The following is a 14,835-nucleotide window of genomic DNA, read 5'->3' as shown; positions in this document are numbered from 1 at the left end:
CAAATCGCCAAAATAACGTCATATACCATGAATTAAGCTTTAAAATCCAAGAATTCCTTCAAATTTCATAAAACATCAAATTTTCCATTTTGACTCCGAAACACGTCAAACAACGTCCATTTTCAACCAAACTTTACAGAAAGTGCTTAAACCATATATAAGACCTGTACTGGACGCCGGAACCAAAATACGGTCTCGATACCATCACTTTCTAATCAAATTTCATTTTCATTTTCCTTAAATATTTTCAGAAAGCAATTTTACTCAAAAATTCATTTCTCGGGTCTGGGACCTCGGAATTTGATGATTCTTGTTCCTATGAGTCACAAATAATAATACGAATATAGCCCTTCAGTCGAAACTCAATTCGTAGCTCATTTGCTCAGTTCAATACCCATTTCGCTCGTTAAACAATTAACTCATGTTTCACGTCAAAAACCCAATCAAACCACGTCCGGATGACCTGAAATTTTGCACATATATCCCAAATCACCTAACGAAGCTACAGAAACTCTCGGAATTCCATTCCGACTCTCAGATCAAAATCTCATCTACCAACCGGAATTCGCCAAAATACTAACTTCGCCAATTCAAGCCTAATTCTACACCGGACCTCCAAATTTACTTCCGATCACACTCCTAAGTCACAAATCATCCCCCGAAGCTAAACGAATCATAGGGATTCAAATCCGAGCCCTCTAGCACATAAGTCAATGTCCGGTTGACTTTTCCAAAACAAACCTTCCTTAAAGAGACTAAGTGTCTCATTTCCTACTAAAACCAATCCAAATCAACTCGTTCACATCCAACACTAATAATGAAGCATGAAGAAATAGGAAATGGGGAAAACGGGGTGGTAACTCACGAGACGACGGGTCGGGTCGTCACATCCTCCCCAACTTAAACAAACGCTCGTCCTCAAGTGTACCCAGAGTTGTCCTAGAAGCCAACCAATAGCTGAACGACTTTACCAAGAATATACCCGTGGGTGATCTCACACTACCCTATCTCGCATAGGTCTGATAACACAACATAGCTGAAATTTCACAATCCATCTAGTCCATAAACCATAGAACCACACTGCACCTTCCGAAATCATACACAAGATTAGAACTTCACATCCATACTCAGAATAAGCCCGAGCCAGCTGTAATAACCCATACATGCAACATCAGGTGCAATTATCTGATATACCACATAACTCAAACACTCGAAACGCTATTTTCTATTCACAGTAGCTGCACATAATAATCGAATATCGATAGGAAACCTCTTAACAACTAAAGCCTCATTCCAACACTTTCACATACTGCCAATGATAAAGGAAACACGCAATAAATCATAACCATTTCCTATGTCAACCATTCATGAAGTCATTTCTCTCCTGGTAATTACCATAGCAAATTTTGAACCGAACCTCAATATTTACCCATCACACATACTGAAATCGAATCTGTTCACACTCATTAATGATTTCAACGATCTTTTCTAACCAAATACACTACTCATGTGACATGACACATCAATACATGCCTAAGCCACAACTTGCATAATACATGCACCAATAAGAAACGGTCCGAACATACTCAATTCATGAAAATGACTCAACTGAGAGAGTTGTACCTCAAACTCACCAGTACTGCCACAACACAAGGATGAGACCCTGTCTCACATCATAGAAAAAGGACACACAAAATTTGACCCACAATGTCATGTTTCCACACAGCTTTGCTGCAACGCGCGTTCCTATCCAAATACTACTCCACAGGAAACACCTCAAGTCACTATGCTTGAAATCGACAACCATGCTCAATTGATGTCTGGAGCCAAAGCAAATCATTACACCCATGGTGAAACAAATAACACACACCACGCAAACCTGATAGAACATAACTAGTACGTTATTCACCGAGCAACACCCAATTACTCATCCCGCTCGACTTCCACTGCTACAACTCCTATCGGAGCCAGACGATTCGGTGCCCGACACCAAATTAATACCGAAATCAACAACCTCGCCCGGCGACATGCCTAGCCATATGAAACTCATCTGAAAAGTCCCCCAACACCGGAACTGAATTAATGATAGCAACCTTTGCACTGACATTTATCACGAATGCCCAATTAAGAAAGCAATTCTTCCCAACCGTCCGCTGGTCCTTTGAATTATAAACCACTCTACTAGAACATAATCCAATGCACTTCATCACTTAACCCGTGGCATTTTCGGTATTGCCCGTAGCGCAATAGTTAAGAATCACTCAACACTAAGACAACCAGTCTGAATTCCGACATCATATCCAAAATCTAACATACCAGCAAACAAAGATCCACTCGAGCCGCCAAATACCGATTGCCACTAAACGGTGCCAAATACATGAGAACCTAGCATGTACATGAGAACTCCCAGTCTCCAACTCCATATGGCACACAAATCATCATACCTGATTCCAGTTTCTACCGTGCGAATACATGCACACCTTTGATACCCAATCATTCCACGACAGATACTCAAAAATTCCCTGTGCTACCAAGCAAACCCAAATACCACCAGTGGACCCACCAAGAACATGCCACAATACTACTAAAATATCATCAGTTTAATCACATTACCTTTTTCTGAGACATAAACTCTCATCAAATCACTTCCAATTAGCAATACCATTTCCTTAATCATCTGAAGATCATTCACCCTAATCATCTGAAGCTCATTTCTCTAATCACCTAAAGTTGCCCGTACCGCCTAAGAATGTTATGAATTTCCATTCAGAACTGAACTGTAACCTTACACACGCAAATCTCAACCCTTCACAACATATCGCATATACCATATCATCCTAAGGTAACATGAGGACTTCACCTCCTTTTCGAACCATGAACGTTTACGTACTCAACTAGTCAAGAACTTCCATTGATCCCATCTAGAAGAAAAATCATTACACATCCCATGCTCTGCATGACATACATAGGTCTTGTTCAAATTCTTACAATACCGATACGACGAATGAGATCTGTATAAATTCATAACACCGCCGAATCAACAATTCATTGGGTCTATACTTCTGGCAAGAATTATCACCTCATTCTGAAACAAACAATGGTCTTAACCCCTTAATTTACTTCATATACTTAGATTGCACTAATCTCGAATTCAATGATCTCGTCTCACCCATTACGAACTGCTCAGGCAATAAGCCACCCCAGACATAATCAAAAGCCGCATATGATGCCCCAATATGCCAACAAGCTACCAATTCGAACGCGATACAAAAAAAGAAAAAGAACTCTGGAAGGAATTACCAATCACACGCACTAATACGGACTTTACTTAGAAAACAGGAAGCAAGGCATACAAAATAGCATATAGAAAACTATACTCAACATCACACTGTTGCAAACATCATACTTGGTTTACATCTTTAATCAATCAAGTGATCACATGACACACTTATATAATCTTCCCGTGGGACACACTCCCACAACCTACCACAACAATATCTGGAGCGTACATCCAAACCACCGGTCGCACTAACGCTAATGAGCGATCAAGAATTATTAACCAGGACGCAAAACCCTTTTTACAAAACACCGATCTTAGGTGAAGCTGTAGACAATACCAACTTACCGTAAACATCGAAACTTATCTCCTGCTCATCCGAGCTCATGACATCTTGTCAAAAATTTTCCTTCACTCGTGCCATTCTCGGCCCAATTTCCACAACCAGAACTGATTCACCAGCATGCATCAAATTGGAACTAACATAGTACATAACCGCACAATCCGCTAACCAATAACAAGCTTCCCAACTTGGCTCGAAACCATAGATCACGACATACTATACTCATAACACATATACTCCATTGTTGCCTCAATACCATAGTGAGATTAAACTCAATCCTTCATAAGCTTGTGGAAACACAAATCATTTAGAATTTTTAACTCTTCTGCAAATCTCGCATTCACTCAAACAACAGTTAAGCCCACTCTCTAGGCGATCCAATTTAGATTTCAACACATTTTATTCACTTGCAATTGAGGTCTTCTAATAGATAACATAAGGATAACACAACTTTAGAACACCCCGCAGGAGATGACCCACCTGCTTTGCCCCCAACTAACATTTCTGCATACCTTCCACCACCATAAGCATTACGTAGTCATTTGATCTTCCTGAGTCTGTACTCATACCGCAACATGAAATTTACTTCACTCCCAACTAGGAGACATGAAAAGATTCTTCACACGCCCATAACTCGGGCTATAACTTGAATCACGATAGACTTCAAACATCTATTAGTTCTTCCATCATTCAGCAGACCCTTCTTGTCACTTCCAAATCATATAGATACGCCTCGCAGTACTAACATACTCATCACATAGCCACAACCATAATTTCCATTAACAGGGACACTACCGAACATATAAGTTCAAAAACACTTGTTCACACAATCAGCACCTCGGTGCTCCCGCCATAGGCAAAGATCCAACCTCAAGTCCTCCAGACTGGCCCACCATAAACTCACAGAGATAACACCTCGCCCCTTGATCGGGGAATCACAAGCCATCGAGGCACATCTGATACTGAGCGTCCATGCGCACATACGAACGCGTGGAAGGAATTTCAAAAGTTTCTTTTCAAGATGAATCAAGGACGAATGAAAAGAATTCAAGAATGTGAAGTTTTCATAAAGGTTATGTAGCCTCTCGAGGATAAATACAAACGTCTCCGTACCGATCCGCGAGACTCAACTAAACTGGCTCATGACTCGCGAGACCAAGTAACCTAGGCTCTGATACCAACTTGTCACGACCCCAACCCCGGTCATGATGGCGCCCAACACACTGTTAGGCAAGCCCGACCATTCAACAACATTATCCCAAATTCTTATTCAGATTATAGATAAATATCACAGAGAATTTACTAAGTCATTTCATTCAAGTGTACAATTAATAATAAAATCTGCGGAAGTTCAATTAAAATACCACACCCTAGCCCAACAGAATCTGGTGTCACAAATATGAGCCTCTAATACTGAATATCCACCTATTACAAGTCTGTCTAGGAAAAAATACGGAATAAAAGATAGAGATAGAGGGGAGAGATCAAGGCTGCGAACGTCATGCAGCTACCTCAATACTCCCGAATACTGCCTACTCAGCTAAACAATTCATCACTTAGCCTGTGGTGTACCTGGATCTGCACACAAGGTGCAGGGAGTAATGTGAGTACTCCGACCCAGTGAGTAATAAACATAAATAAAGGCTGAGAATCAGAAATCATGAAAAAAAATACAAAGTAAACTATAACTGGCAGTTTAGAACAACAAATAGTGAAGCAACAAGTCAATTAAGTTAGAGTACCAAATACTGAGACATGTATAACAGATTAAAAAAACAAATGCATGAGTGCAATGCAATGCATATAATGGTACACTCTAGTACCCACTGCGGCGTGCAGCCCGAGCCATCCATTTATTTATCGTCGACGGCGCTCACTAGGGGTGTGTGCAGACTCCGGAGGGGCTCCTACAGCCCAAGTGCAATATCAAGCCATCTCGTGGCATCAAATCTAGGCCCTTGGCCTCATATCAATATCAGTATAATCGCCCAGTCTCTCGGCCTCAATATCAATGTAATCAACCAGGCTCTCGGCCTCAATGTCAATGTAATCAACCAGGCTCTCGGCCTCAATGTCAATGTAATCAACCAGGCTCTCGGCCTCAATATCAATGTAACACTGTTGCGGCGCGCACCCCGATCCATGCTCAGTCCAGAAATCATCATAAGCCCCTTGGGCATTCGTAAAACAATAGTTCTCACCCCGAAATATCATTTAGAAATATCATTTAAGTTTTCAAATCTTAGAAAGATGGCTGAGTTTGAAAAACAGTATTTAAAACCTTGGACTGAGATCAAATGATATGCAAAATATGCGAAAACAATGATATCAATCCCTGAAGGATTCAAATAATTGGAAAGAAGCCCAAATGTAACAATCAAATCTAAGTAAGGATGATTCTCAATTTAGTTCAAGTAGAAAATACGGTAAAAACATCTCTCGGGACGGACCAAGTCACAATTCCCAATGGTGCTCTACCCCACGCCCATTATTTGGCGTGCAAGTCACCTTAATATAGCGTTACGATGTGAAATTTCGGGGTTTCAAACCCTCAAGACATCATTTACATCAATTACTCACCTCGAACCGGCTAATTCTCTAGCTCGTGATGCCTTTGCCCCTTATTGACCTCTGAATGCCTCGAATCTAGACATAACGATTCGATTCAGTTAATAAAAATTATAGGAATTAATTCCATATGGAATTCTACATTGTCCATCAAAAATCCGAAATTACACTCAAAATTCGCTCGTGGGGCCCACGTCTCGGAATCCGGCGAAACTCATAAAATCCGACAACCCATTCCAATACGAGTTCAACCATACCAAAATTATCAAATTCCGACAACAACGCGACCTCCAAATCTTAATTTTTCATTTTTGAAAAGTTTTGCAAAAATTCCAATTTCTTCCATTTAAATCCGAATTAAACGATGAATATAACCATGTATTTATGAAATATAATCACTTTCGGTTATAGAACACTTACCCCAAATATTTCCCTTGAAAAATCTGTTGAAAATCGCTTTTCCCAAGCTCTACAATCGTCACAAATGAATAAAAATGGCTAATTCCCGAATATAAGTTGTTTTCCAGGCAAGTCGCATCTATGAAATTCGACTTGCACTTATTTCTAGCCAAAGCAAAAGGCAGTCCCAGCCTTCACTAAATCTATCATAACTTTCTGTACAAATATCAGAATGATGAATGGTTTAACTTTATGGAATCTAGAATGCAAGGGCTACAACTTTTATGTTTTGCGAATTTTCAGATTCCTTATGGATTTAGAGGTATAAACTTCCAAAGTAGCCCCCTCGCATCAAACATTTCTGGAAAATTTCAAAACAGCTTTACCAACCCTTATTCAATCGATCATAACTTTCTGTATCAATGTCAGAATAATTAATGGTTTAGCTTTCTAGAAACTAGGATGCAAGGAATACAACTTTCATGTTTTGTAAATTTATATATTCCTTATCTATTTTGAGATATAAGATTCCGAAATAGGCTCCATGATTGCACATTTGCTGTCCAAGACAGCTTCTGCAGCAGAAAATTCCAGCAATCCTTTTATCCGATTTCCATTCCGTTAACCTTCCGAAATCCACCCGAGGCCCTCGGGCCTTAACCAATTATACCAACATGTCCCAAAATACAATACGAACTTAACCGTGCGATCAAATCGCCAAAATAACGTCATATACCACGAATTAAGCTTTAAAATCCAAAAATTCCTTCAAATTTCATAAAACATCAAATTTTCCATTTTGAGTCCGAAACACGTCAAACGACGTCCATTTTCAACCAAACTTTACAGAAAGTGCTTAAACCATTTATAAGACCTGTAATGGGCGCCGGAACCAAAATACGGGCCCGATACCATCACTGTTTAATCAAATTTCATTTCAATTTTCCTTAAATATTTTCAGAAAGCAATTTTACTCAAAAATGCATTTCTCGGGCCTGGGACCTCGGAATTCGATGATTCTTGTTCCTATGAGTCACAAATAATAATACGAATATAGCCCTTCTATCAAAACTCAATTCGGAGCTCATTTACTCAATTCAATACCCATTTCGCTCGTTAAACAATTAACTCATGTTTCGCGTCAAAAACCCAATCAAACCACGTCCGAATGACCTGAAATTTTGCACACATATCCCAAATCACCTAAAGAAGCTACAGAAACTCTCGAAATTCCATTCTAACTCTCGGATCAAAATCTCACCTATCAACCGGAATTCGCCAAAATACTAATTTCGCCAATTCAAGCCTAATTCTATACCGGACCTCCAAAATTACTTCCGATCACACTCCTAAGTCACAAATCATCCCCCGAAGCTAACCGAATCATCGGGATTCAAATCCGAGCCCTCTAACACATAAGTCAACGTCCTGTTGACTTTTCCAAAACAAACCTTCCTTAAAGAGACTAAGTGTCTCATTTCCTACTAAAACCAAGCCAAATCGACTCGTTCACACCCAACAGTGATAATGAAGCATAAAGAAATAGGAAATGGGGAAAATGGGGCGGTAACTCACAAGACGATGGGTCGGGTCGTCACACTCTACCTCCATCTGCATTTCGCCGCATTGCATAAGGCTACCATTCTGCCTTCCGAGACTAAGCTCTGTCTCCATTTGCATTCTCCGCATTGCATAAGGATACCATTCTGCCTTCCGAGGTTAAGCTCTACCTCCATCTGCATTTCGTTGCATCGCATAAGGCTACCATTCTACCTTTCGAGACTAAGCCCTATCTCCACCTGCATGGCTGAAATATCGCCACTTTATTTATGTCTCGCATGGCTGAAAGATCGCCACCTTCATATACATCTTGTACGGCTGAAATATCGCCACTTTTATTTTTCTTGCATGGCTAAAATATCGCCACTTTCTATCTTGCATCAGCTAAAATACCGCCACCTCGTTTTTATTTTTGCATGGCTGAAATATCGCCACTTTCTATTTACATCTTGCATCGGCTGAAATACCGCCACCGCATTTACATTTTTTGCATTGGCTGAAAGATCGCCTCCTTCTGCATCTCATGGGCTGAAAGATCGCCAAATTGTCCGAAGGCATCATTGTTCGGAGGCACCATTTTCATAGCCCGAGAACGTCATGCCATGGCCTGAGGACCCCGTTTTATCTTTTGCATATCATTATTCAAAGGCATCATAGCTCGGAGGCATCATCTTCATAGCCCGAGAGCATCATTTCATGGCCTGCGATCTTTTATTATATGCTTCATGGACCAGGATGTCATGGTATGAGGATATCATCTTAACCGTCCAAAGACAGCATTCATGGTCCAACGGAACTTGCATCACATTTAAAATTATGCACAATATATGTTCATATTGCTCATTTGCAGGTAAACCGGCTAGCAACGGCCATCTCAGCAGGAGCGATCCTGCTCCAGTTCCTGCAGCCCGGATTAAACCTTAACTATCCTTCCTGACCTGAATATGCGTCCGTTCTTGTAAAACCTCCGTCAGCATATTCCGCCAATGGATCCTGAACTACATATGGCCTGATTCCTGTAAGACCAGGGATATGTAGGAAGCTCAGGAATCAGAGCACGGTCAAATTCTTCAAACCATCTCGTTCGGTCAAAATTGGCCATCATATCTTTACCCGACAACTCTTTCATCCTTCTCGGGTAAAGAGGGGCAGTTGTTGATACCCAATTTTCCCTGTATATTTTTCATATATACAAAATACTTTCAAAATAATATATGTACGCATATATAAGCATGCCCAAGTGTTTTAGTATATTTTTCCAATTTTTAAAGATTTTTAAAATAAATTTATTACTCATTTCAGCAATATAAAAACCAATAATTATTCCAAAAATTATCATTTTGGTGGATAATTTGTTTTATTTCCCATATTTATACCAAAATATAGTTAAGATAATTTTTATATATTTTTACAAATTTATTTGGTATTTTTAAAGCTAAATTGCATATAAATGCAATTCTAGCCTACTTTAAGATTTAATAGCATTTTTATAATTATAAAATTGTTTCCAACATTTTTAAATCAACATTTATATATTATTAACTGATCAAGTACTCTTAATTTACTTTCAAAATTATTTTACTATTTTTATAAAATAAAAACGGCAAGCTCGTTCTGATCTTGGACGCAGTACATTGGAATCCTGAAGCACCACCACGAACGCTACCGCGCGTCCGCCTGCGGTGCGGTAAGGCACCACCCTGTTGTGCCAGCAGCCAACTCCGGCGTGTCAGCTTAGTTATCCTCATCAAACCACTTACTTGATGTCTAGCTTCCCAACTGGTAGACGGTTCCTTTTCCCCCAAATCAATGAAGAAGGGAGACGTAAGTTGATTCTTCCGAAGAACCGGAAGCGAAGCGCTATGCCGGGGCGGGGGGACGGAAAAAGAAACGGCTCCGAAGAAAAAAATTGGGGTTCCCAATGCTTCTCCACGCTCAACGAGATGCGCCAACCTCGGGATGCTTTACTCCTAACCCCACAAGGTTCCGAGACGGAGCTTAACCTGAGTCTCGGTTAAGAACGGCGATGATATACGTTTCACACGGCGCACGATTCCATAGATAGTTTCATTCGAGATCGTGATGGAGGACATAGCTTACGATCATCGGCTTTGATCATGCATTTGATGGAGATCGTGATAGAGATGCTTTGATCATGCATTTGATGGAGGACACTAGGCATTTGATTAAGACATTGCACAATGATCCGAACACTTTGTCGCATCTCTTCGATACGAATACAGTAACGATCATAGCGATCTCCTCTGGTACCTACTGGTATGTCAGGATCCAATTGGTCATGAACATCGTAAGGTGCTGCTTTTCGCAAATCCCAGCATACCCCAGAACCTCTTAACATTACACCACTGAATCCCCAATCCTTTGCTTGCTGTGCAGTGACAGTACCAATATCCACTAATCGTTGTTTCCAGATACGGTTGCCGGTTGACATCTCTTCTAATTCGTCGATACGAGAAGCAAATTGTTGTGTGAATGAATCAATATCTATACATAAGCCAAGAGGCAGATCTTGTGCCACTCCACCTGGTCGTATGAAACTGGCATGCACCCCTTACCTTTTTTAATTCACTAACCCTACCCTAATCCCCTCATTTCCATCTCTCAGCTGCCTTTGAATACTCTCCCTCTCTCAAACTCTCTCAAAGGTTCCTAAAACCCTAGCCTCTCTCACCCTCTTTCAACCGCAATCACACCGGAACCCATGGCTTCTCAGGCCTTGGATGGCCTATACTCACCCTTCTCCGCCATTAAACCCTGGGTGTTCGAAGTTTTGAGGTCCGACCTCGATGGTGTCCTTTTAGATCTCTACAGATCCAAGGTTTTATGGCCTCTCCGGCCTGGCTCCGACGTATTCAAACATCAGAAGCCTATTTCTGACCTCTTCGAATTAAGATCAGACCTTCTTCCAAGCCTTTCTCATTTTTAGGGTTTCTCTGAAACCCTAAGCTATTCGAGGTTTTTCTCTGGTTGTTTTCTTATATCTATGTTATGTCTGTGCTCTACTTGAGTTCTTAAAAGTGTTCCCTAATTTTCTTTCAAAAATTACTTCTCTTCGATTTAGGGTCTCTGAAAAGGTTTTAAAATGTTTTCTGACTTCTCTTCTTCTTCTCTTTGTGTGAATCTATCTATGCTATGTTTTTATGTTCTCTTTTCTACCTCGCATGTCCTTCTCTTGTGTTCTTATGTTTACTTTATTTTGCATGTCCTTCTATTGTGTTCCGTTCTTTCTTCTACTGGTTTCTATATCATGCTTTTATATGTTTATATTATGTGTTCGTTTACCCCTATGTTCCTCTACTATATTTTCTACTAAGATTTTAGTATTTAGTTGTCTTCTTCTGGATTTTGTTTGAGTTCTTTGTTAAACATGTTTCCTCTACTATTCTCTTAAGTTCTATACTATATCGTTTCTCTTCTGAAACTTGTTTAAGTTCCAAGCTTTCTTAAAACGTATTCTTTATGTTTCAAATCAGTTCTTCATTCTATTTGCCTTGAACCTGCTATTTTATTTGTTTGTTTTCACATGAATCCCTGAAAGAGACCTCTGAGCCTGTTTCAGTTATTTGTCTTCTTTTGTCTGTATCTGCCTCGAGTTGAAAACCCTGGGATTTTGGGGGTTTTTGGCGAGTTTGATCATGTGTTTGGACTAGGGTTCTATTTGGGACCCTGGACACTCTCAAACTCATTCTGAGTCTATGTACTGGATTTGAGCCTCTTTGTTATGACCCGAAACTCTTCTATACTAGGCTTTTTCGCATGATAGTTCTTTCTTTTTCGATATGTCTGTATGCTTTATATATGAGGAATTTTGCCTTCAAAAGGTTTTGTTAACTTGTGATTGATTCGGAATTCCTCTTAATAAGGTTTGATTGATTGTTACTGATTTTTCTTAAGTAAAACCCTTTACTCATTTTTCGTGACTTGTTTCATTCGAACAAAGCCTGCAATTTTGATTTCACTGGCTGTTGAGTGATCGCCTTTCCTTATTTGCACAAACCATGTACCACTGGACTTTTGCCTTAAATAACTTCTGTGTATTTACCCTTCTTGTGCTACTTTGGAAAAGATTTTGGTCAAACTCTTTCCTTAATTATCTTGCCCGTTTGAAATCAGAATCCCTTAATTGAAAGGAGACCTTATGTGATTGGTTTCGAAACTATTTTCTTACCTTTTCTTACTTGTTTTCTGCACTATAAAGGGCACTACCCTTTTGCACTTTTACACACTTCCATTTCAATACTCTGTAAGACCTTGAGTTCAATACTCTGACAACACTTATTGAACACTTTCAATTTCAATACTCCTACATTCTCAATTCAACACTCTACTCTCTTCTGAAATCTTCTGGCTGTGTGTTTGCAATTTGGATTTACTACTGCTCTTCTCTTCTTATTTCCTTGAAACTGGTATGTTCTAATTTAACTTTCAGCTTCATCCCTATATGTTTGCTTTACAGTTTCAACAATCTTGTCTACTTTGCTGTTTCTGTTCTGTATTGAATATGCTGTCTCTTTGCATCTGTTGCTGTGTGAATTCCCCATACCCTTATTCCCTTCTATGTGTTTGAGTTAAAGTTCAAAACATGGCAACATCCAAATTGTTGCTCATGTCTGGACTTGATCCTTTAATGGATCCTAACTCCCAAACAATGTGGTTAACAGGTTGGTTGGGCTGTGCCTGCACTTCCAATTGTCGGGTATGACCACCAGCCTGTCTTGGCTTTCCCTAAAATCCCCTCTATGAAATTGAACTCTCTCTTAGATTCTAAGCTCTGCCCCCCTCCTATGAGCCTTTCTTTGGGACCTTGAGCTCCCTCTGAACTTGGACATTTGAGGGCTGACCCTTCCACACTACACTATAATCCAATTCTGCAATATATTTGGGTGTAAGCACTGCCCGGAGTCCACTTGAGACTCTTAGGGAACTCTGACACATACCAAATAAGAGAAAGGCTTTGGAATTTGATCTTTGGAGTTGGTTTACTTCATGCTTCAGACAGAAGTCTGAATCGGGCCCTCCTTGGTTGGGATTTTTAGCTTTCTGATGTATATTTTACTTTTTTTTATTCATTCTGGGCTGTAATAATTTGTAATAACTTATGGGGTTTTAGTGAAAAGGGGAGGGTCACTCATGTATGCATAAGGGTAGATATCATGTTCATAGGTATTTACTGCTGCAATCATGTCCTGTTTTCACTTCTGCATTTTTCATATATAAATCATGTTTACAACTCCTGCACTTATGCGTTTTTCATATAGAAACCATGCCTACAGGTTCTGCATTTCATATAGAATCCTGTCTATAGGTTCTGCATTTCATACGTAGATACCATGTCTATAGCCTCTGCATTTCATACATAGATACCATGTCTATAGCTTCTGCATTTCATACATAGAGACCATGTCTATAGGTTTCTGTGTTTCTGCCTATCACATAGAGAACATGTCTATAGAGTTTTGTGAATTCTGCATATGCATCTATCACTAGACAAATGCATTTATAGGGTTAAATAATAAAAATCAGCGTTTTAAATACCATGCCTATAGGATTTCTGCATTTTCGTAAAGGTTAAAGTCAATAACGCTTAGAAAGCATGTCTATAGGAGTAACCAACTTATTTGAATCATTTACAAGTCTAAAATCAGTAGTAACGTTACTCAATGTCTACGGAACTTATGTCTTCTATAATCAACAGGCCTTCTTCTTGTAAAAATCAGTACACTTATGCATTATTAGATGTCATGCCTGTAGGTTTCACTTAGGCAAGCTATAAGATAAAATTAGCTAATTGAATCAGACTCTGTTAATTCCAACCAGCAGACAGATCTGATTCCAGTTTCTTATCTGAAATGTGTAATAGACCAGTCTGCCTCCTTAACGTTTAAATTTAATTCAGATCATAACCAGTATCTGCAAGACATGCTAAACAATCTGTCTTTAAGTGAGGAGGCTCATCTGAGCCTCTTAAATTGTTATGTGTTTCCCATATCTGCCTTATGTGTTTTTGTTTGTCGCTTTAGAATTTTATCCTTTTAAACCACACAAAACCCACATTTCCCTTCCCTTTAGAACTAGTAGTCACAAATGCCTCCGGTACTGATAGGATTGGGGCGGGTACTACCATGCAATAAGTAATGAAACCATTCCGCGTTTAAATACCTCAACGAGGTGGGAAAGGGTAGATATGGATATGATGACCGGTGCACTAATACCATGTGTAACCCCTCTTCTGAGGAGTGATTACCGGGTATTGAATTGATTTGATCCATATTATTTATAAACCTAGGACCCCCCTTCCCTTTAATTGTTTATTTTATTACTTTCAAAATTTCAAACTCCTTTTTCTCAAATTTCAACTTCCTTGTCTCTTCAGACTTTATTTTATTTGCAATCACAATGTGACAACCCCTCATATTTGAAACCCTTAATTGCTTATTTATTGTTTGTACTTAAGTCACAATTGTAGCATGGCCGGGAACCACACTAGTGGATCTTGAGGGGTGCCTAACACCTTTCGCTCGAGATAATTTCTAGCCCTTACCCAAACTCTGGTTTTTCTAAACAAATTCTTCCTAGTGTCCTAATACACTTAATCATTAGGTGGCGACTCTTCAAATCAAAAAACCCAATTCCCAAAAGGGAACGAGTTGTCCTCCCAAATGTCATA

The 14,835-nt window shown here is 39.6% G+C and overlaps 1 protein-coding gene across 1 annotated transcript; it reads right to left on the bottom strand.

Annotated features, from left to right (window-relative positions):
- Positions 1–9,071: 9,071 nt before the first annotated feature.
- On the bottom strand, positions 9,072–10,599 carry LOC138875846 (NADH dehydrogenase [ubiquinone] iron-sulfur protein 2-like). Its single transcript, XM_070154720.1, has 2 exons — positions 10,248–10,599; positions 9,072–9,163 (listed from the first exon to the last, which is right to left on the bottom strand). Exons 1-2 carry the CDS (start codon positions 10,597–10,599, stop codon positions 9,072–9,074), a joined length of 444 nt encoding a protein of 147 aa, XP_070010821.1.
- Positions 10,600–14,835: the final 4,236 nt, after the last annotated feature.

This window comes from Nicotiana sylvestris, chromosome 8 (assembly GCF_000393655.2).
Source record: "Nicotiana sylvestris chromosome 8, ASM39365v2, whole genome shotgun sequence".
Lineage (NCBI taxonomy): Eukaryota > Viridiplantae > Streptophyta > Magnoliopsida > Solanales > Solanaceae > Nicotiana > Nicotiana sylvestris.
Note: the sequence above shows the minus strand (reverse complement) of the source record. Positions and strands in the feature narration are given on the sequence as shown.